The sequence below is a fragment of the Centroberyx affinis genome, unplaced genomic scaffold (genome assembly GCF_046629955.1).
Source record: "Centroberyx affinis isolate AG114_WGS23_722 - 3 ecotype Tasmania unplaced genomic scaffold, CSIRO-AGI_Caff_v1 ptg000210l_1, whole genome shotgun sequence".
Classification (NCBI taxonomy): Eukaryota; Metazoa; Chordata; class Actinopteri; order Beryciformes; family Berycidae; genus Centroberyx; species Centroberyx affinis.
In genome coordinates this window covers 114,612-135,162 of record NW_027278902.1, presented here as the reverse complement: position 1 = coordinate 135,162, position 20,551 = coordinate 114,612, and the positions used below count along the sequence as shown (strand labels likewise).

The window sequence follows — 20,551 nt, the reverse complement described above, 5'->3', positions numbered from 1 at the left end:
AAATGATGTATCTGCTCTGTTGCATGATATACAATTAAATACAATAAAACTGAATGCAAATGTTGCAGCCAGAGACACAGGCGGACACTGGAATGTGATTTCAGTGCAGCGCTTTTTATTTCCATAAGTTACTGAACAAAACAAACCGGCATGTGTTCCCTCTCAGAGGTCTTGCCTGCGTGTTCTCTGCTGCTCATCAAACTACTAGCTTCTAGCTACTACAATAAACAACAACCGAACAAGAAAACAACTTCTTCTCTAACTTCCGTTTCTAAAACTTGCTACTCACAGGCACTGGTGGTGGCGAAAACTGTGCAGCGCATTCCCATCAACATCAATACTGCTCTAACTAATACTGCAGCCTAAAAACACATATTAACATCAGTACGTAACCATTGTCTAACATATACAGAAATAAGGAAAAAATAAGTTGTGGGGTCCTTTATAACCCTAAAGTAAACATATACAATCTCCTAAACATCAATTAACCTGTCACACAAAGATCAATAATCGTTGAAAAACAAAAACAACAAAAACCATCTCCAAAAAGGTGTCTTGTTTTTCTGTGTTGGGTCACATTTGAAGAGCTCTAAATTGAGATTTACCATCCGACGTGACAGAGGTAAACTGTACACAGCAAGTTTATTTTTACCAACCTGGCCAGTCTGTGATGTTTGATATCACAGGATACCAAAGGGATGAGAGAGACAAAAGATCTAACACTGGTGAGTCCAGCTCTTTCTGTTGGGACAGTTTTGTATTTCACTCTTAAATTTTGATTTGTTACTAATTGCCCAAATTAAACACCAGAGTTTAATTTGGGCAATTAGGGTGAATCTACAGCGTCTCAATTAGTGGTGATGAGAGGCTCTTCTCTATTGCAGTTCCACTTTGTGATTTAGACTAATGTGTTTATTTTTACATAAAAATTCAAGACACACTTTGCAAATTTCAGAAATCATATTGGGTTCCCAACAAACACATTAGCACTATTGCCATAGCATAATTGGAGAAACAACAAAGTTTCATCAGTTTTTTTACTTGTGTCTGTATCATCTGTGTTCACTGCTAACAGTGACCCTCTCACATCAGTAGAGACTGTGGCTCAGATCACCTTGGCGTAATGATCTGCTGTCTGAGCAGAGGCGGATTGTGTTTTGTCTGATCCCTCCGCTGCATTTCCAGGTGTGATTCGGTCGCTGGCGTCGTCACCACCGTCAAGCAGCGGTTTGGTCTCTGCGGGTGGGTCAGACTTGCCGTCAGTCTTGGCCTCTGCGGGTGGGTCAGGCTTGCCGTCAGTCTTGGCCGCTGTGGGTGGGTCAGGCTTGCCGTCAGTCTTGGCCGCTGTGGGTGGGTCAGGCTTGCCGTCAGTCTTGGCCGCTGTGGGTGGGTCAGACTTGCCGTCAGCTTGGTCCTCCTGGTCTTGGTAATACTGGACTGTTTTCCTTTTAAAGCAGCCCATCTTAGGACAGACACAACAAGAAGAAACATTTGTGACCCGAATCCTGCAAATTCAGGCTTATTTAACTTTACAGAAGACACATTTTATAGCAGAAAGGCGTGATCAAAATGCACTTATAATGGACTTATTTAATTATTAATAATTCAAACAAAATGATGTATCTGCTCTGTTGCATAATATACAATTTTACTGAATGCAATACAAAACTGAATGCAAATATCAATAATCGTTGAAAAACAACAAAAAACATCTCCAAAAAGGTGCCTTGTTTTTCTGTGTTGGGTCACATTTGAAGAGCTCTAAATTGAGATTTACCATACATACCATTTGATAATGGAAGTGTTTTAACCCTTATCTATTGCTGAGGGAGTGCTTTTCTTATTTGCTATTCCTCCTCCCATCTGGTCCAGGATTTGAAACAGCAACTTTCTGGTCACAAGCGTGCTTCTCTGAACTACCACTGCTCATTAGTTGTATCTTGAGCCAATCAGGAACATCGGGTACAGCCCCGCCCTCTCCCCACCCCCCCAAAATGTAAATGTAGTGTTCTCGACTGAAACCCTTCGATTCGGAAATTGGCAAATCAGCACTCACCTTAAACATGATAACAGTGATGATGATCAAAAGCAGGAGCCCACCTCCAACTCCTGTTGCAATGATCAGCATTTGGTCGGGAGAAATTATGAACTCAACCCGCACATCAGTCTGTTGGGGGAGGAAATGAGACTTTCAGGAGTAGGCCTTGTGATTCTTCAGCTCTGATCTTAAATTTCTTCTGGATAAAATAGCTTTAACTTTTTGAGTCTATGTGTAGACTGAGTGTATCATGTCTTTACATAAAGCGGAGTTACCTGTACTTGGGGGAAACTTGTGGAATCTTTATTCTGCGGTAAATAAAGACAACCGTATGATGAATTGGGGTCATGCTTAAAAACATACAAGTGAGAAATCTTTCCCTTGGCGTTATTGTTTAGCGAGTTCAACCTACCTCTTTTTTACTAGACGCCTGAACATACCGCTGTTTGTCGTAGCGAACTTGTATAAAGCTTTTAAACAGAACCTCTGCTCCATCTCCAGTATATCGTTTCAGAAAAGCAACGTTCTGTGAAGTGAGAGCGTGTCGATCAACATTTTATTCCACACTTCAGTTTAAGAGCATTTTGAACCATTGCTGTTGATTTTTGTGTTCTTGATACATACCTTTGCATGTTGCTTGAGGTCTTTAAATTCGACTTCCCCAGACAGCATAAACAAAATAGTTGAATATTTCTCCAGAATGAAACTCTCACACATAATGGATTTGCAGTCGTTTTCATCTGAGCAGTACTGTAACACAGGCAAACACAGTAGAATTTTATTTTGATGTGATTTATTTTGATTTGTAATTTCACTACATGTTCAGGATTGAATAGTTTGATAATGGAAGTTTTACTTACTGCAGACTTTACGTCGACGGTGTCTCTGCATTGAGTTTTGTTCTTTTAAAAAAAAAAAAAGAAGCATCAAGGATTTGTAATTTTATCTATAACAGCAGCAGTGAATGCAAGTCGTTTTCTGACTGCCAGCATGTTACCTGTTGCACGGAGACTTGGTAGTTCTTCATTTCAAAGTTGTGTTTCAGTTTAGTCGGGATGTTCAGGGTCACGACGACGGGCAAAGCCTTAAAACCCAAGTTCTTCACCTAGGGATAGTGTGAGATAAATTTTTAACCTCTAGATTTTCCACAGAGACAGAACAGAACCGATCATAACCGGAGCTGAATTTCAGTTCCTTGTATTCTGCTACACAGTGCTTTCTCTCAAGCGTGCCTTGTCCTTGAAATGAACTTGAGTCATTTCAAGAACACTGGAAAAAAATATTAAGGCACTTAAAATGGTTTCTGAAACGCAAGTTGACTGAAATAGTGCTGAATATGTTGTAAATGTATGTTCTAATGTTCACTGAATGTTCACTAAACTCCCCACTGAGCAATTTTACGTTGATTAGACGTTTATAACACGTCTAAATGGCCCATAGCCGTCTAGGCTAAATTAAGTTTAAATGGGGTTGAAAAGTGAAAGTTTATTAGATGTCTATACATAGACAATATTATCCTAGGCTATATGAGAGCTACGCATAGACGCAATGTTAAAATTACTTCTTGTGCTCAGATAATTATCTTGTAGGCTAGTCTACAGGACTTGTCTGGTGCATATTTTTGGTATTTACAGATGTTTATTCATTGTAATAATGTATTTACTGCTTGGTCTAAAATAGGTCTATACGTAGCCGTAATGATCCTGGGCTATATGAGAGCTAAAGCATAGACGCGACGTTGAAATCACGTCTTTTGCTCAGTGGGTCACTGAGTGAATTTAATACAGTAAGTTAAATCAGCAAAAGTCTAGACTAGTCATGTTTACAAGTATTTCTCGGTTGAATTCACCAGCAAGGAAATTGTTGTTGTTTTCTAAATCAGAAATAGACCTATGACTCACCTAACATACATGCAAAACAATTCTCCATCCTGTAGCTTTATTCACACAGGAAGAAGGAAGGGTTTCTGGAGAGTTGACTCAAATGCTGTGCATGCTGGGAAGTCTACCCATAAGCTCACAGTGCTTCTTATTATTGTGTTATAGATGATCAGTTTAGTGATCTTTCATAAAGTCGTGAAGTTGTGATTATAAGTTATGAAGGTGATAACTGACATGTTAATTTCAATTGACAAACACATCTACATACATTAAGTTAACAATTAAGGATGTGCTGGTTTCATTAAATTTTTACAGTGCATGTAGTGTTTTTATACTTCTTCCACATAAGCTTTTTCCATCATAATTTACGACTTTACCTCATATATAGTCACTAGTCTTTTTGGTGCACTATCCTCCGGTGTAAAGGTCAGATAAGTGATGGAGTCTTCATTCCTACAAAGAATAAAGGACAATCACCATTTGCAATTATCTGTGAGGTAAAATAACTATTGATAGCATTTCAAAGACATTAATATAAGTAATACATTTTTAATAGTGTTTAATTTACATGATACCACTTCACTAATGCCACTTACAGTTTTACTGCCAAGTCAATTTGAAATTGAACAGGGACGCTTTTGGTCATGGAACCTCTGGTCGAGTTTTCATTATCACTGTAATGAAAGAGGATGCAAAATGCATTTCATATTGTAAATATTAAGTGTGAAAAGGAGGTTTTGCTTAAGTTTTTCACGTTAATAATGCAGGGGAAATGTTAAGCATCGTCCTGTGTGTCAGAGTGATGTAGATCGTATGAGGAAGCCTCTACCTTTGTCCAGTGATCGTCATCGACATCGTGTCATTCCAGTCGTAGGTGTTCATGATGCGGAATAAAGTCTTAAATGTTGCCTTAAGAGAAAAATGGCCAAAGACATTGATGTTAGATTAGATTCAAACAGAAAGAAAAACATGAAGAGAATGTGCACAGAGAACTCCATGTGAGAGAAGTTGAAAACGTCAATGTTATAAATGTCAAAGGCTCGGGCACTCGGTCACATCTCCAACTTTAATTTATGACACTTCACTTCTTTCCATCATCTGTTTCTGTGCTGCATGACTCACGGTGGATCTGCTTCGGTAGACAGGGAGGCTGACGCTGCATATTGTTTTGTCCATTACACCTTCTAGATCGTTACAGGTATGCAGCGTTGACCTTGACGCCTGTTGAATTCAGTAAAACAAAACAAAAAAACAGAGCGAGACCATGAACAGAGAACAGATAGAAAGAAACCAGGGTCAGATCTTAGTCAAATGTGCCTGTACTTTTACACAAGGGAATTCCAGGAAAGTTTAGAGAGACGAGTGATTTCAAATAGCATTATGGGGCCAGAGATGGTGTAAAGACTGATTGGAAGATACATGATGTTCTCTTGTTTTGGTGAATTCATGCCTTCATTTTCATTATTTCGTACACACACAATTTCATAATTTGTGCAAACCAATTCATAAGCCAATAGCCAAAATTGGTTGAATGTACTTGATTGTATTGATTTATTTAGTTTCATTTGACCAATATTTTGCTGAATATAGATATATTTAGTTGAATCAGGCTTTTGATATAGATTCCTAAATTAAGTTTTACTTTAGGCAAAAAAAATGCTAAGTTAAGAAGTTACTAAGGCATTTTCTATTGACACTTGTGCTGCAAGGTGTTGTTTAGCAAAGCATTGTTAGTAATAAACAATTGACAAGGATACTGAAGGCTAATGGGCTTTACTGTAGTGGGCTTGAGGGATATTTTAGACTTTATAACATATATCACTATTTGCATGCTGTTTATACAACTAGAAGGCATGTTTTATATATTGTGCACAGACAATAGCATTTTGTGTGCACAAGTTAATATTTTGTTACCATTGAAACATAATTTCTCAATGTATTGTGTATGTCACCTTCATGAGAGTCATCATGGAGAAGGAGAGGCCTGGAGGATAGTGCAGCGTGAGGCTGGTGTTGTACGAGTCGTCGCCGTGATTGGACAGGCTTACAGTCACATTGAAGTAGGCCTGGTCCACCACCAATAAGGTTGAGGTGCTAAAAGAAACACACTAGTTCCCTTACATCTGTCCATATAGTTGATAATTATGATCTTAAAGTTACCGTACCTCTGAATATTTGTCAGATGTACGTACATGAAGTTGAAATCCACCTCCAACTCTGCGATGCAGGTGTCATTCTTTCTACAGTTCTTTTCAAAGGGCACCTGTAAAACAAATTTCTCATTTCTGTTTATGTCACATTTAAAAATACAGAGCAAGTCATAAAGGATTAATGAATAATAAAGTTTAAGAGCCTTAATATCCTATCCAATATCTCTTTAGTGGTTGTGTCATCAAACAGTTATTTCTATAACTTGCCCCACCTCCTTTAAATGAATTCATAAAACAGAGGGCTAACAGCGGTATTGGCACCAGGGCCACCACTAGAGGGGACTGCGAGGTGCCACATAGGCGCACCACATTTGCACAAACTGTGCTCTCAGTAAAGGGAAGTAAAATTTGGAATCGCCTACCACTTGCAATACGGGAGTGCCCTACATATCCCACTTTTAAGACCCATCTAAAACAATGGCTCAAGGCAGACCAGAACTGTGATCACTTTTAACCTCACATGTTGTTCAGTGTATTTTGTCTATTTCTACTTGTATATTTGTATTTTGTCACTTGTAATGTTACTGTTTTTGCTACCTGCCTAGGGACTACGGATGTAAATTAGCATTTTTGCTAACTCTGGCATGTTTACATCTTGTGTTTTTATGCTGATGTTCATTAACGTGCTCTGTCCCTATCAAATAAACAAATAAATAAATAAATAAACATTTGCATTCACAGGCTATCTCACCACTAAATATTGGTCTTCTGCGTATAGCTCTGTTCCTTTTCATTAGTGTAAATATGAATATCTTTGAAGCGTCTTTTAAAACTGAGATGTTGCGTTCTCAGTTGGTGACATGCTGATACTTATAGACTGCATCTGTAAAAAAAAAAATATTGGTGCACATATATCTGTCAGCCTATATTCTGCCTTAGCTGCTGTACGTACCTCAACAACAGTCTGTCTGTCACTGTCCACATTCAGGATGGCAGTCTCGCTTTCAGGTTGGGAAAAGTTTAATTTGATGCTGATGGGTGATAATGTGTCTTGCACACATTTCTGCAAGGGGAAAAAAAAAGATTGAAGAAGTGTTGAGAGTGTTGAGTTTGGCCTCAACATCAAACCATTTTCTAATCATATCAGTTGCTGTGATCATTTCCTGTACTAAGAGATGAGCGAGAACGTTAGGACAGATTAAATTCAAGTCAGTCATGAAGTTATGCATCCGATCTTGGTGAGTAGTTTATATTCTGGTTTTCATGGCGGTCAATTGCCTAATAACCCCCATGTTAAAACTAAGTGGAATTTTGCTTTAAGGTTCAATAGAGGTCGGCGCTTGAAGACAGCAAAATATTTATGTAACTTTTTCATTTCTGCCCCAAACCAGTAACATGAGGACCAAAAAACATCCCAAATCAAAAGATAACAGTCTGTATGTTTGCTCATTTTGCTCAAGTGAAACACAAATTGGATGGGTCTATACCAAAAAGGAGAGCTTTAACTCACAGTCCCAAAGCATACACCCTGGACTACAACTGACTTTAAACTCAGAATTCTGAGATTAAAGTCAGAATTCTGAGATTAAAGTCAGAATTCTGACTTTAAACTCAGAACTCAAATAATTTTTTCACATGTGGCCCTAATCCTCTTCCGTACTATCTCCACCTACACCTATACAGCACAGAGAATCCCCTTCTATAAACAGGAAATCACTAACTGTAAAGTGGAAGTACGTGAGGCAGGTTGAGGGAAAGTAGATACGCCAAAAAGGTAAATTGCAAAACTTCACACACAAAATACCTCCTGGAATGCACTGAAGATCACATATTGATGATATCTAACAGTGTAAGGGATTTTCCCTCTAGATAAATCCCCGTACCGGCATGCTGACGGAGTGATTGAAGCAGGTCTGTTTACTCTTCAGCTCCACGGTAGACTGAAGATTCTTCGCTCCCTTGTCGGATTCATTGAGGAAACCTCGAAAACCCGTTTTCCTCATGGGATCCACAGTAAGGGTGTAGGCGATGTTCAGTCCGGTGTTCGGTGCCCCTGAAATGGAATACGAGATCTTTCATTTGGCCAGAAATGGCGGTGTGAACTCTGAATCGCATCATTTAGCTGAGTTCCTACCTGCTTTCCTCTGGGTCGTCTCTGCCATGTCGAAGCAGGCTGTTAAGATAACCATAGGCAGAACAGTAGCTGTGTTTTCCAGGCAGTCGATTTTATCAGTGCTTATCTCCGCAGGTTCAAACCGCAGATGAGCCGAGACGTTAAAGACAGGCTTGGACCTGGAAGGTGAAAATGGTTGATAGTTAGACCTTGTGCCGCGCGGCTCTTTGCTGTCCGGTTGTACTGATGCATGAAGGGTGAAAATTATTGGACAGGACAGAGAATATATTCTTTTTTATTTTGACAGGACAACGCAGTATCTGTGTTGTTGTTTTCACCACCTAGAAATTGTATTTTTTCTCATACTAGCTGCATACCAACATACACTATACATACCCAGAGGTGGGGACTTGAGTCACAATTTGAATTGTTTGAGACTTGACTTGATGCATAAAGAGAACATTTGAGACATGACTTGGGTTCTGGTGACTTGGGACTTGATTTTGACTTGTATTGATGATGATGGCTTGAAAATGTTTTGAATGATTCTGTTTTTGAAATTTGTATGGAATGATTGAATTAATTAAAGTTGCAACTGATTATAGAAATCAAACTCATTGATGCACTTACCAAGTCTTTATACTCTTAAAATGATATTGCATTGAAAAGTCCTACATATTGACTTGACTTGCTGTGCTACATTTAGACTTGAGGCTTGACTTTAATGACATGGACTTGACTTGCACTTGACTTGGTGTTCTAAATTTAGACTTGAGACTTGACTTGAGACTTGTGCCTCAAGACTTGAGACTGACTTGAGACTGACTTGAGCAAAGTTGACTCGGTCACACCTCTGTACGTACCTCAAGGAAAGAGCCACTCCCTGTGATCCGACCACAATATCTGTGAGTCCGTCGTCGTCAAGATCGATTTTTCCATCCACTGCCTGTCCAAAGAACTGCAGCCCAGGCAATATTTCCCCTCCCATGATTCTCTGGAATAGCAGTTTTGACAGTTGAAACATGGTTTGCACACCGGTCCGGTGTCACTTTGACAAAGTGCTGCAGTATTGTGATTGTGACTTATATGGGAAATCCATGAATACCAATAGTGATATCTTTGGTTTGATATCTAATATTTTGTGCCAATATTTGATATCTTTAAGTTTTCATGCCAAAATTTCCAAAAACTTACAATGATTCAGTGTTTCCCCCAGAACTTTATTCTTAGTAGCATCTGAAACGGCTTTAGATCAGGTAGCACTAAAACTCAAAAACACTGAAACCAATTCTAATGAAATTATTTTACAGTAAATGGATGGCTGCTTCTCAATGTCCCCATGAAATGTTAAAAAATCTGGTTTATTGGTTGCAAATTTTTTTTATGCGTACTGATACTTGATAAGGTAACCATTAAAGATACACTGTCTTCCATGAAGTTAAGGTAATGGGATGTTGATAACAAATACAAGAAAATAAAAATTGTGCACATTTTTGGCATTTATTGTTAAATTATGTAAATAATTGTATTATGGACATAGAAAATTAGGGAGGTTTAATTGCAGGTTTTACAGATTGGTTGAGTCAAATCATATTCTCCTCCATCATATCGCCGGAGAATGACACTGACTTGACGATTTCTGATTTTCATTAAAAGGCCAATATCATTCTGATATTTTGGCAAACCAATATACAGTACATTTGTCTAACCTTATTGATTTTTGCCTGCCCCCCTCCAGAGGGAGGTTAAAACATGGGGTCAGCAGCAGGGATTTAGTGACTTGCTCAACGACACTTCAGCAGGACAGACACTCGGGGTGATGGGGGATTAAACCTGCAACCTTTCACAGGTACAGGACCATCTCTGTAACCAGTCGACCACCCAGCTGCTGCTGCTTTCATAAGCTAGAGCGCTGCTTGAGCCCAGAATTGAAAAGCCACTTTTTTCACTGCTATAAATAGAGCCTACATGGTCCTTTGACTTTTCTCACCTGGCTGAAAGTGCTGCGTATGCCTCTGTGTTTGTCACCAAGGTAGATGTACACAGCCCCCCTGTTGTTATCCTCAAGTGGAGCTCCGACGGCTACGTCTCGGAGACCATCCCCATTCAGATCCGCAAGAGAGGAGATGGCGGTGCCGAATCTGCCCCGAGACGCCACAGACAGTGTCATCACACTTTTCAGTTCCAGCTGTGGGAAATGATAAGATCAGTTAATGAAGATGGTTAATGAAGGCATAACATAATTAGCTCTCTGTAAACTCATGCTGAATCTGTTGGCCCTTATCAAAGCCCACCTCATGCGTCAGAGCGTAGACAGAGATCTGTCCTTCTCTCTTCTCCTGAGACTGGTGAAACAACGGTGCGCCCACCAGTAGGAAATCCGTGTTGCTGTCTGAGTCCACATCCACTGTGCAGAGCTCTGCCCCGAAGTAGGAACCAATCTGAAATTTGTTGGATACAAATGAGGATTTAGAGCCTTGCAAGTTGAGGCAGGATACCAGAGAGCACTTGCTTTATTCAGCCTTAACTGTTTTTGAAATTCCTTGGGAAAAAAGCGATATCAGTAAGCTTTTCTGCATAAAAGATTGCCTTGGCTTTCTTGTCTTTAAAACTGTGCTGTGCCGATGACTCAAATGGGTGCAAGCAGGTGCCCGAGTATAAAGCAAGGAAGTACTGTGGTTTCCTCTTTGTAGCCACAATAACTGTTCCATAAGAGCCCCATGGATTTCTTTTCTGTAAAGGTGCAACATGTAGCATTTTGACATTAATACGTTTTTACCATATTATTTTTGAAACATTAATTACCGTAAACAAATGAGATTGGAGTTGAGAAGGTTGGCAGCCTCTCCTGGCCTCTACACTGCATTTTACATTGTGTGCCACTGAATCAGATTTTGTGAGAAATCTGCTGGATTACTTTACAGCACAAAACAGGGAGCTGTTCTTCCACCACAAATGGGGTATGTGTTTTGAAAAACACTAGCATTGACAATACAACTGGCATAAGATAGAGGCTACCAATCACCTCGATTATGGTCTCATTTGTTTACTGTAATTTACCAACGTACCACAAATTAACTTGACAGTGATATATTGATGTTTAAAACTGCTACACAACAATTTTGAATTATCTTTCTGTTTAGGAAATAGATGATAGAATAGATAATTAGCAGTAAATAGATATATGAAGGTTGCACACTTCTCTCCATACAAAATATTTATTTTACATCAACATGTTTGATACTGCCGAAGAATGTTGGTGATGTAAAATAGATATTTTGTATGGAGAGAAGTGTGCAACCGTCATATATCTATTTACTCTGACTTTGGACCGATGGTTTGCAACTTTTTATGGGTGTGCGCTTTACTACTGAATTACTTAGAATAGATAATTTTACCAACCTGTTCCCCATTGACTCTTTGTACTGCAATCCAGTTGTTGCTCACTTGTGTGAAAAGTACCACCTGTCCTGTGTGCTGGAACCTCGGTGCACCAGTGAAATACAGAGGAGTATTATTCTTCTCTCCGGCAGAAAGTGAGTATCCTGCATTGACAAAATCAGTCTCAGATGGCATACAGTCTGCACAGAAACCTCACTCAAATCAAAGAAGCGTTAATGCACAGATGGAGGTGTCAAACTTCTGCCTGTCCTCCTTTATCACACCTCTAAACGTACAATATGTGCAGTTTCATTTTCAAGAAAAGCAATGTAGCATGTGAATATGACTTGGGTGAAGTGGATGAATTGGGTACGACAATACATAGACACATGGATTGTGATCCCGTACTTCTGTTAGCTCCATATACAGTACTAAACTGTGACTAGTTTTGATCCATCGTTTAGAATGAACACTGATAGAGGCTTTCAAATCCGTTTAATAAGAATTTAATAGTTAGGAAAGAGTTAGGAATTTGATTTTGTTAATGTTGATTACCCATGTAAGAGTCTTCCTCCATGTTTGGATCCTGAATTTGCAGTCCTGCTGAAGGTGGGGCATGGTGCTCATAGAGAGACCCGCGCCAATTGTTTGACCCCACTGAACCCAGAACCAAGGTATCCTGTTGAGAGACATGCTTACATTTTAGATCAGCAGGTTTGATCAGTGCAGAGCGTTGGTGTAGAGGAGAGGTGTCATGTTTGAGACTGCAGAGCAACTGCCGAATCCGACCTGCTGCTGTCAACACAGCAAATACCCTGGTCAGCTTTTGTTGTGTGGTTGGTTGCTATTGTGTGTCTGGTGCTTTGTTCTGCTTTCTTGTGTTTGTCTTACATCATTCTGTTCTGCAATGACCATGATGATAATGATTGTTGATCAGTTAGATCTAGCTCTTTCTCTGTAAAGTCCTTTGTGACATGCTTGTGATAAAGGGCTGTATATATAAATGAAATTGAACTTGGTTGTTCCAGTAAGGCAGGACAAACAGGGAAGAATAAATCAGTTCATAGAGTTCCAAAAATGAAGGAGAACAAGTAAACAGTAAACATGTCGTCCCCAACAAATGATGCAAATTTGTAGTGGGGCATTAAGCAGAAATATGTTCCCTCATGTTTCTTGATTGTATGCATTCACGAGCGTGCAAGATGTTGTGTGTGACACACAGACAATTAAACTTCCTCAGTGCAATTTTGAAAATGGCGGAACGCAGCAATGACACACATCGTTCCACTATGTTTCGTCAAAATGCGATCAGTGGCATCCAAGATACTGTGCGAGACATACAGACAATTAAACGTTGCGGTGCCCCTCTTAGGAGCCACATCATTCCACCGAGTTTTGTCAAAATCTAATCATCCGATATATTGTGCGTGACAGAGAGAAAGAAATGTCTGAATGATTGCTAGCATGCACAACATCATCTACTGCTTTTGAAGCATTTCAAAAGTACACAGATTGGCCTGAGTCTCTATGAACAAAGGTCAATCTTTTAAAAATCAAACACCACTGGTCTAATTTCGATTTTAATTACGAGATGACACGTTTTGGCATTTTCGAAAATTACACTGATTATCCTGATGGGGACGCTATAATTAAAGGTCAAAATTCTAAACTTTGCAAGGCTGTAACCGCTACACCGCTGTAGCAGTTCACAAAATAAAATAAAAAATCCCTAATTAGCTGAATGTGGGTGACACAAAACTTGCTACATAAATCCCGCTATCCTCCTTACAAATTAAGACTAGAATTAGATTGATTTAATGGGGGGCGCTATAATGAAAGGTCAAAGTGTTTAAGTCAAATATGATATTTCAGACACCAATGGTTGAACTGGAGAAATTATGCAACTTGTCACTCATTACTAGGCCAAGGAGTGCCAGCATCATGTTTTACTTGTTTCAGTTGCGCAATCTGTCATGCCACAAAATTTAGCAACACAACATTAGGATGACAAGATATAAAAGTTGTTTATTCTCTCAGTAATAAGACTTTTTTAAGTAGAGCAGAAAAGGCCGGCAGGGGTTTGAACGCAGCCTAATTAACTCATATATTTTCTGAAACTGTTGTCTTATATTGCTGCTTATATTGTGTACTCTTTCATGTGGATGTCCATCTTTTTAATGAATTTCCCATCAGGGGATATTAAAGCACAAAGGCTCTCACTATTTAGTGTAATAGCACAAGGGACAGTTACATCAGATGCTGTGTAATGATGGATTATATCGTTATGTGTAAAAGGTGTAGCTTTTTAATGTGTTTAAACTTTGCCTTGAGGTCATTACCTTGTGGTAGACGGCACTGAATCCACTCTGAGACATTTCATTGGTCAGGTTTGCAGCCAGAGCCATTGTGGAGCCTAAACACACAACAATACGTGTTACTAATGCAGGGGCATACTGGGAAAACAATATGAGGCTTTCTTTTTTTTTTTATCAACATTCATGTTTACAGAGGGAAAAATCACCTTCTATTTTAAAGATCTTTTTTTCAAAGTTTTCCAGGATACCCGTGAGTCCGTTGTAGTCCTCGATTTTAAAAGTATTGTTGTCTTTCGGCTCTGAAGCAATGAGCCGAAGTTTATCCAGTTTAACGTTTTTTACCTGAAAACAAAATGTTTTTTTGACATCATGAAGCACCTCAAGTCTGATGGCAGCAAGATAAACAACATCCAAAGGCAACAGTACTGAACAATTTTGGACTCAATTGGAAGTTGGAATCAATACTATGTTTTTAGTTTATTTTATGCTCATTTTTATTGTAGTTTATTATCAGACACCAGCAGCTTAACTCTAAAACAGAGCCACACTTTGACCCTCTTGGTTTTGTGGTGGCAATCTCTCATGATTGTTTAGACCAGTGGAAAAACAGCTGCAACATCGAAGGTTGCTTTTTCATTCATTTAACTTCAGTCTGAAATTTAAAGTCAAGCCAGTAATAAAAGGTTGACATTTTCTCCAACATCAGGACTTACCCCAATGACAAATCGAATGATGTTTTTGCTGTCGTACTTCTTGATAATGCTGTCGGTCCTGCTGTCTGGATCACTGGGATCCCCGTCTGTGATTATAACCAGAACTTTAGTTGCATCAGGAGAGGCACCGGCCGCCTGGTTTTCAAAGATGTTTGCCCTGAAACAAATGCACAAATAGCATCTGTCGTATTCAGATTCGTCAAAACTTAATTCATTTCATTTATAACTTCATCAATTTCATTACTTCAACCAGCAAGACGGTGATTAAGGGAAAACTCCACCCTCTGGTACTCTTACACTGTTATACATCGTCAAGCTGTGATGTTCAGTTCATTCCAGGAGTTATTTTGTGATCACATGCTATAATGTTCTTTTTTCTCGTAGCCACTTTGCCTCAACCTGCCTCGTCTACTTCTACTTCAGTTAGTGATTTCCTACATTTCCCAGAATGCTGACTGCATTGCATTCTGGTCTATTGAGGCTGCTATAGGTGGAGAAAATGGTCTCTCTGCCTCTTCTACAGTGGGTTTCTCCCTGTGTGATTGTTGAATGTAGGTGCAAAATGGTGAGTCTGGATAGAAGCCCTTGCTGTTTGATTCTGAGGGACTGACACCAAAACCTGACGTTTAATGTTGATGTTTTAGGAAACTGTCAACTTTTCTGTTATCAAACTCCATTGGAATTGGAAATATCTCAATCTGCAGAAATATAAAAAAAAATACACCACCAAACAACTAGCCTGATATTCAAACTGAATGGCCATTTTGTTACCACTCCATTATTCAGAGATTGCCTCCTTGTTAGCCGTTTTCTTGTGTGTTGGGGTTGATTATCCCCGAACCAATCACTAGTGACTGACGTATTCGGCCGCTCTGACATTATTTTCAGTGACACTGATGCTGGGCGTACTAGCTTCACCAAGAATTTCGTCATTTTTAGCAAAAATATCATCTTTGCAAATACAATGTTGGTTAAAGTCCCACTGAAACGGAAGTTAGAGCATCTTTAGCTTCTGTACTGACATATTTCCCAGTGAAACGGAATATTTGAGCGATGTACAGTTACAAGAGGGATTTAAATCAAATCCTTAGCATTTGATTGGACCGCTAAACAGTGGGCGGGGCTTAGAGTTTAGCGCGATACGGAGCTACAGAGAGAAACGGAGCTACAGAGGACTGTTGGCTCCACACACACCTCCCTCACCTGTTGTTAGATCAGGAGGAGGACAAGGGAGAGATGAATGAATTAGACCTCAGCAACATTGTTTTGGAAATGAAAACAAAGTTTTTGCCCACTGATATCCAAACACACATCTCTTCCTATCTCTCTCCATATTGCTCTGTCAGCTACTACGACCCAGAAACTATAAAGTGCGGTTTTATATGACTGGTGTGGCTAGCTAGAGGTTGAAGAATGATTGATGGGTGGATGTCATGATATTATTGGTTGAAATTGGTTGGTTCATGCTTACGTACGGCATATTTTGTTTTACAGGAAGAAAACATGATTGGATTTTGATATAAGAATACAAAGAAATGGATTTTTTGTATTTTCTTTTTGCCATATATTGTTAAATAGGTGCACAATATGACCGGGGGTGTGATCTAAAAGGGTTAAAAATGCATTTTTCATTTCATCTCGAATTTAAGGGGGTGATGTCAACAAACATTATCGGCCGAAACGTTGCACGAACAGTTCAAACTTTAGTCCCACCCACATTCGCGCTGATTGGCGCGATTGTTTCTCTGAGCGAGAACAAGCCGTTCATTAGCGCAACACCAGACTCTGAATCGCGCACCAAAATCTGAAGAGTGGGCGGGATGCGACTCTGGGAATGCAAGGTACGTCACAAATAGCTGTTTTGGGTTCGATTTTTCCCTTAACATCAACTGTATGCCTATGTCTCAAGAATCTGAGAAATCTTTAAGAGCAGTGTTTGAAAGAACAGATGCCAAATGTTTTTTTTACTTACAGCATGTATCTCAGAGCCCTGTGTGTGTTGGTGAGGTCCTTCATATGCTCTTCTTTCTTTAGGTTATCCAAAGCTCTCCCCTCTTGATAGTCATTGAAGTCAAAAACTTTCCGGGGGATTGTGGAGAACTGAGCTGCAGCAAACTGAAAAGATATACGACACGATGGCTTAGCTAGAATTGTACCAAATACACATATATAGTGTGAATCCTTTAATGTTGCAGCAGTGTAATGACCTTGATTGATGAGTTCTGCAGGCTTTTCATTATGTCCACTATGAAATCTTTGTTTTTTTCAAATTCTTCTGTAGTCATACTTTCTGATCCGTCAAATAGGAAGGCGAGGTCCACCGTTTTCTTTGTACATGCTGAACAAAAACAAAACAGAGTGGAAGTTAGAAAAGAATATTTATGATGGGGAAAAAAAAGGGAAATCTGCACTCTCAAAAAAGATATCTTGATCAATTAGTGTCAAATAAAAAATATACAGCTTGCTGAAACGTCTTTTCAGTTTTCCAAGCTGTATATTTTTTTATTTGAAACATGTAAAATGCGGTAACTCAATCACGATATCTTTTTGAGAGTGAAGAATATTATTTGAAAATTTCAGTTTTGTTCGACATCACACCTAACATTACCATTCGGTTCAATGGTATGAACATTAAATTTGATTATTTAACATGCGATTCTGCATTTTCACTATATTACCCAGCCCTAATTGAGAATCATGTTTTATTGCAACAAAGACATGAAGACATCGAGCAAGATGTCAGAAACATGTATCACTCTCTGAACGTCTCACCTTGGAAGCCAGGTCTGAAGGTCGAGACGGGCTGAAGCTGATCTTTGAACTGGTAGCACACGCTGTTCAGATATGAGTTTTCATAACATTCATGGACTACACTTGGGCTGCAGACCTAAAGTAGAAGATAAAGGAGACAAGTGAATTTTGACTCATCAGATCAGACTGATTTGTTTCTCGCAGATCTTCAAAATGTCACAGAGGAACTGTGTTTTCTGTTCCAGGAAATAGATTCAGCTTATTGATTTCCTTACGGTGAATCGGGAGTGAGTCGAGTCTTCAGCTATCGACAGTCCAAAGTGCTTGAGTGGGATCGTTGTGTTTGCGAGGGAAAGGGCTATGACAGTAGCACTACATTAGTACCATACATACACAAAATAAACATTGTCTGATTTTATAGTATTTCATATTTCTATATTGTTGGAAACTTTTTTTTCTTATTTTTAACAACTTATAATATTTACTTCACAAATCACATTTATCTACCTGGAGGGGTGAAGCAGTCGTTGGATTCTTCGCTTTCAAATCTGCAGATTTCCCCAGATCCATTTTGCAGTGGAGCAGTGACCAACACCCTGTGGATGAGGTGGACAAGTGGTATTCTGGGTATTAGGCATGTAGGCTAAACTATAATAGTAGTACTGGCATGTGTTATACTGACCAGGCTTGACATGAGTTGTACATTTGAGATCATAGACAAAAGAAAATGCATGCAGGACTTGACGATGCTTGCCTTGTGATTGCAAAGTGACCTATTTTACGCACAGGATGCAACAGATGAGTCAAAATTTCCGCCCTCCACAGGAACGGCTGATAAAGTAAAGCAGAATTCTCTTCCACCTTGACAACTTGCAGGTCACCAAATTTCGAGTTGGATAGAAAAGGAAAGTTGAGCTCCAAATTGATCGTTTGATATTAAACTTAATTACTTCAATAACCAATGTCTACATTTGAAGTTATTACGTAATAAAGGAGGATTTTGGTGCTGTAGCAGCAGTAAATGTCACCGGTGCACCAATACTTACCCTTTGTTCTTGCCAGACATGAACTGAAGAACTTTGTATCCAAAAAAGTCATTTTCCTCCCCAGCATACTTGCTGTGGTATGCCGTATCAATGTTGAATGCCAAAGAAACAGAGATGGCTGCAATTTACAAAAAGAAATGACCACAAGTTTTATTGACTTTTGTATTGCCTTAATATAATCAGATGGCATCCTCACATCTAATTAAAATTTGAATCTTAAAGTAAAGTAACTTGGCCATTGTAGAAATAACTTTTAAAGGTGAGTCAGCAACACTACAGTTGCTTTTTGCTTGTTTTGTTGTACTACACATTGTGCTACAAGATAATTTAAAAAATGCAATTATTTGGGATGCTTTTTGAGATGTGCATGGTTCATTATCAATGAAATCAGTGTGAAAAGAAAAGTCTAGAATTATATGCAAAGGTATAAAATTCAAGAAAAAAAAAAAATCGAATGTGCAAAAGTATATAACCTTGTTTCATTTGAGCCTAACCGCGTCACTGGCAAATATTTGTTCAACATTTTGTATGTTAGTTCAGCTTCATATTTAAACTGTGCAATATTTTCCATTTAAGATTTCTGCCTTATTTCCCACAAAGCTGATATTTGGTCCCCTCTACGCATCTCAGTAAGACTTCTAAGGTGGGATGTTTAAGGACCATCGTTTAGAAAATGTGGTTAATTTAGCCTTTTAATTCAAACAGCTCTGATGCACCAGCTCTCCAAATAATTCAAATGAATCAGTGATATGTTTAATGCTAGGATAACTTTCTCATATTTTTCACACAGCCTAAAACTAATTATAAAGTACATTATAAAGTATTTGCTATAAGACTTGTCAGCTTAACTTAGTGGTACCATATGACAATAGAGAATTACTTTTGTAAAGTGCATATTTTGCTATTTTTGAAACAAGAAATGTATTGCCATGAAATTATCTAATGGATGAGTGTTAGTTTTTGTAGATAAAGAGTTGCCTCTGATTATGAAATGCATTAAGTAAGAGATAATATTGCACAAGCCTCTAACCGGCTGAGTAGAAATGGTTTCTAGTCGGTTGGGCCTGGCATGAGGTTGATTCCTTACGCTGCTACAGCAAGACAGACAGTTTCTGAAGAGTTGAAACAGAGAGTTGAAACTGCAAACGTAGCACATTCAGTACAAAATGAACCTTCTTAAATAGGCGTTGCATCATTGCGAGATGTCTTAAGTTTCTTCAGTTTTCAAAAAATAATCTATTTCTCCTTCATGCTGTGACAGTTAGGAACATTTCCCAAGGCCTTTAACCCCAAGCTCACCCTCACCTTTTTCCCCATAGGGATAAATCACACCTGATTATTTCCATTTGCAGATTCATATTTTCTCAATGATCATTTAAAGTGTAGCAAAATGTAGAGCTTACCGACAGCCACCATGAAGGTGAGCAGGGACTTGCGACCCAGCTCAGACATCTCTCCCATCTCACTTCTCAAAGCTGAAGGAAGTGATGCGTACCAGCCCGACCAAGATGTGCGTTTTGTAGTGCTTCCTGTGCACTTTTTATACAAGGGCGTTAACAAACAAGGCCTGTCTATGGTTGTGACATTTTCTCGTTCTCACGTTAATGCTCTCACAAGGCAGTTTTTTTGTCTCCGCACTTCCCTTTTTCTCTGGTGTGATTGCTCAGCCCCTCATTTAAAAGTTCTTTTATGAAGAAATCTGGAAAAAATATAAGGTGGCCATTCTACATCAAATAATTTCAAACCAATTATTTTGTACTATTTGAAGGAAATTTTCCACACAAAATATTTAAAGAACTGACAGCGGCTATATTAACATGTTATTTATGTTTTAGCTGCATTTCCCTTCCTGATTGGATAGTCTTACATGCATCTAGATTCAGCATCTATTCATGTTTCAGAGCAAACATGTAAATAAGCTCCAGCAGGTAATATTGGTTCAGTATGTGATTGAAAGAGCGCAGGCATGATGTTCTTCACAACATGTTGTGAAGAACAAACACAAACACTAGAACATTTTTTTCCAGCTAACATCTGAAGGGATTTGTGGCAGAGGAAATACTGCGTCTTCAAGCAGTAGATGCTGAGTTTAGTTTAGATTGTGGAGGTCAAAGTTCAGAATTCTTCAAACATGAAGTTCACAGTCAAAGATGTACCTACTATG

The 20,551-nt window shown here is 38.9% G+C and overlaps 1 protein-coding gene across 1 annotated transcript; it reads right to left on the bottom strand.

Annotated features, from left to right (window-relative positions):
* Positions 1-93: 93 nt before the first annotated feature.
* LOC139661676 (integrin alpha-L-like) lies at positions 94-19,908 on the bottom strand. The gene is made up of 31 exons (XM_071540210.1): positions 19,791-19,908; positions 18,388-18,505; positions 17,849-17,937; positions 17,617-17,699; positions 17,363-17,477; positions 16,798-16,928; positions 16,563-16,705; positions 14,591-14,747; positions 14,084-14,219; positions 13,902-13,975; positions 12,118-12,241; positions 11,584-11,726; positions 10,476-10,622; positions 10,172-10,369; positions 9,045-9,175; positions 8,203-8,360; positions 7,952-8,121; positions 7,021-7,131; positions 6,111-6,181; positions 5,871-6,012; positions 5,041-5,139; positions 4,748-4,827; positions 4,515-4,592; positions 4,296-4,371; positions 3,036-3,143; positions 2,899-2,940; positions 2,663-2,788; positions 2,451-2,564; positions 2,314-2,346; positions 2,057-2,167; positions 94-1,462 (listed from the first exon to the last, which is right to left on the bottom strand). The coding sequence occupies exons 1-31, from the start codon at positions 19,846-19,848 to the stop codon at positions 1,106-1,108; spliced, it is 3,723 nt and encodes a 1,240-aa protein (XP_071396311.1). The 5' UTR covers positions 19,849-19,908; the 3' UTR covers positions 94-1,105.
* Between the last annotated feature and the right edge of the window lie 643 nt (positions 19,909-20,551).

Bases quoted from the DNA above. Each gene is read 5' to 3' on its own strand.
- LOC139661676 (XM_071540210.1), bottom strand. From the start codon at position 19,848: ATGGGAGAGATGTCTGAGCTGGGTCGCAAGTCCCTGCTCACCTTCATG. The intron at 2,347-2,450 runs GTAGGTTGAACT...TATTTACCGCAG, and splicing joins AGGCGTCTAGTAAAAAAGAG to AATAAAGATTCCACAAGTTT. The intron at 1,463-2,056 runs GTGAGTGCTGAT...GTCTGTCCTAAG, and splicing joins TCACTGTTATCATGTTTAAG to ATGGGCTGCTTTAAAAGGAA.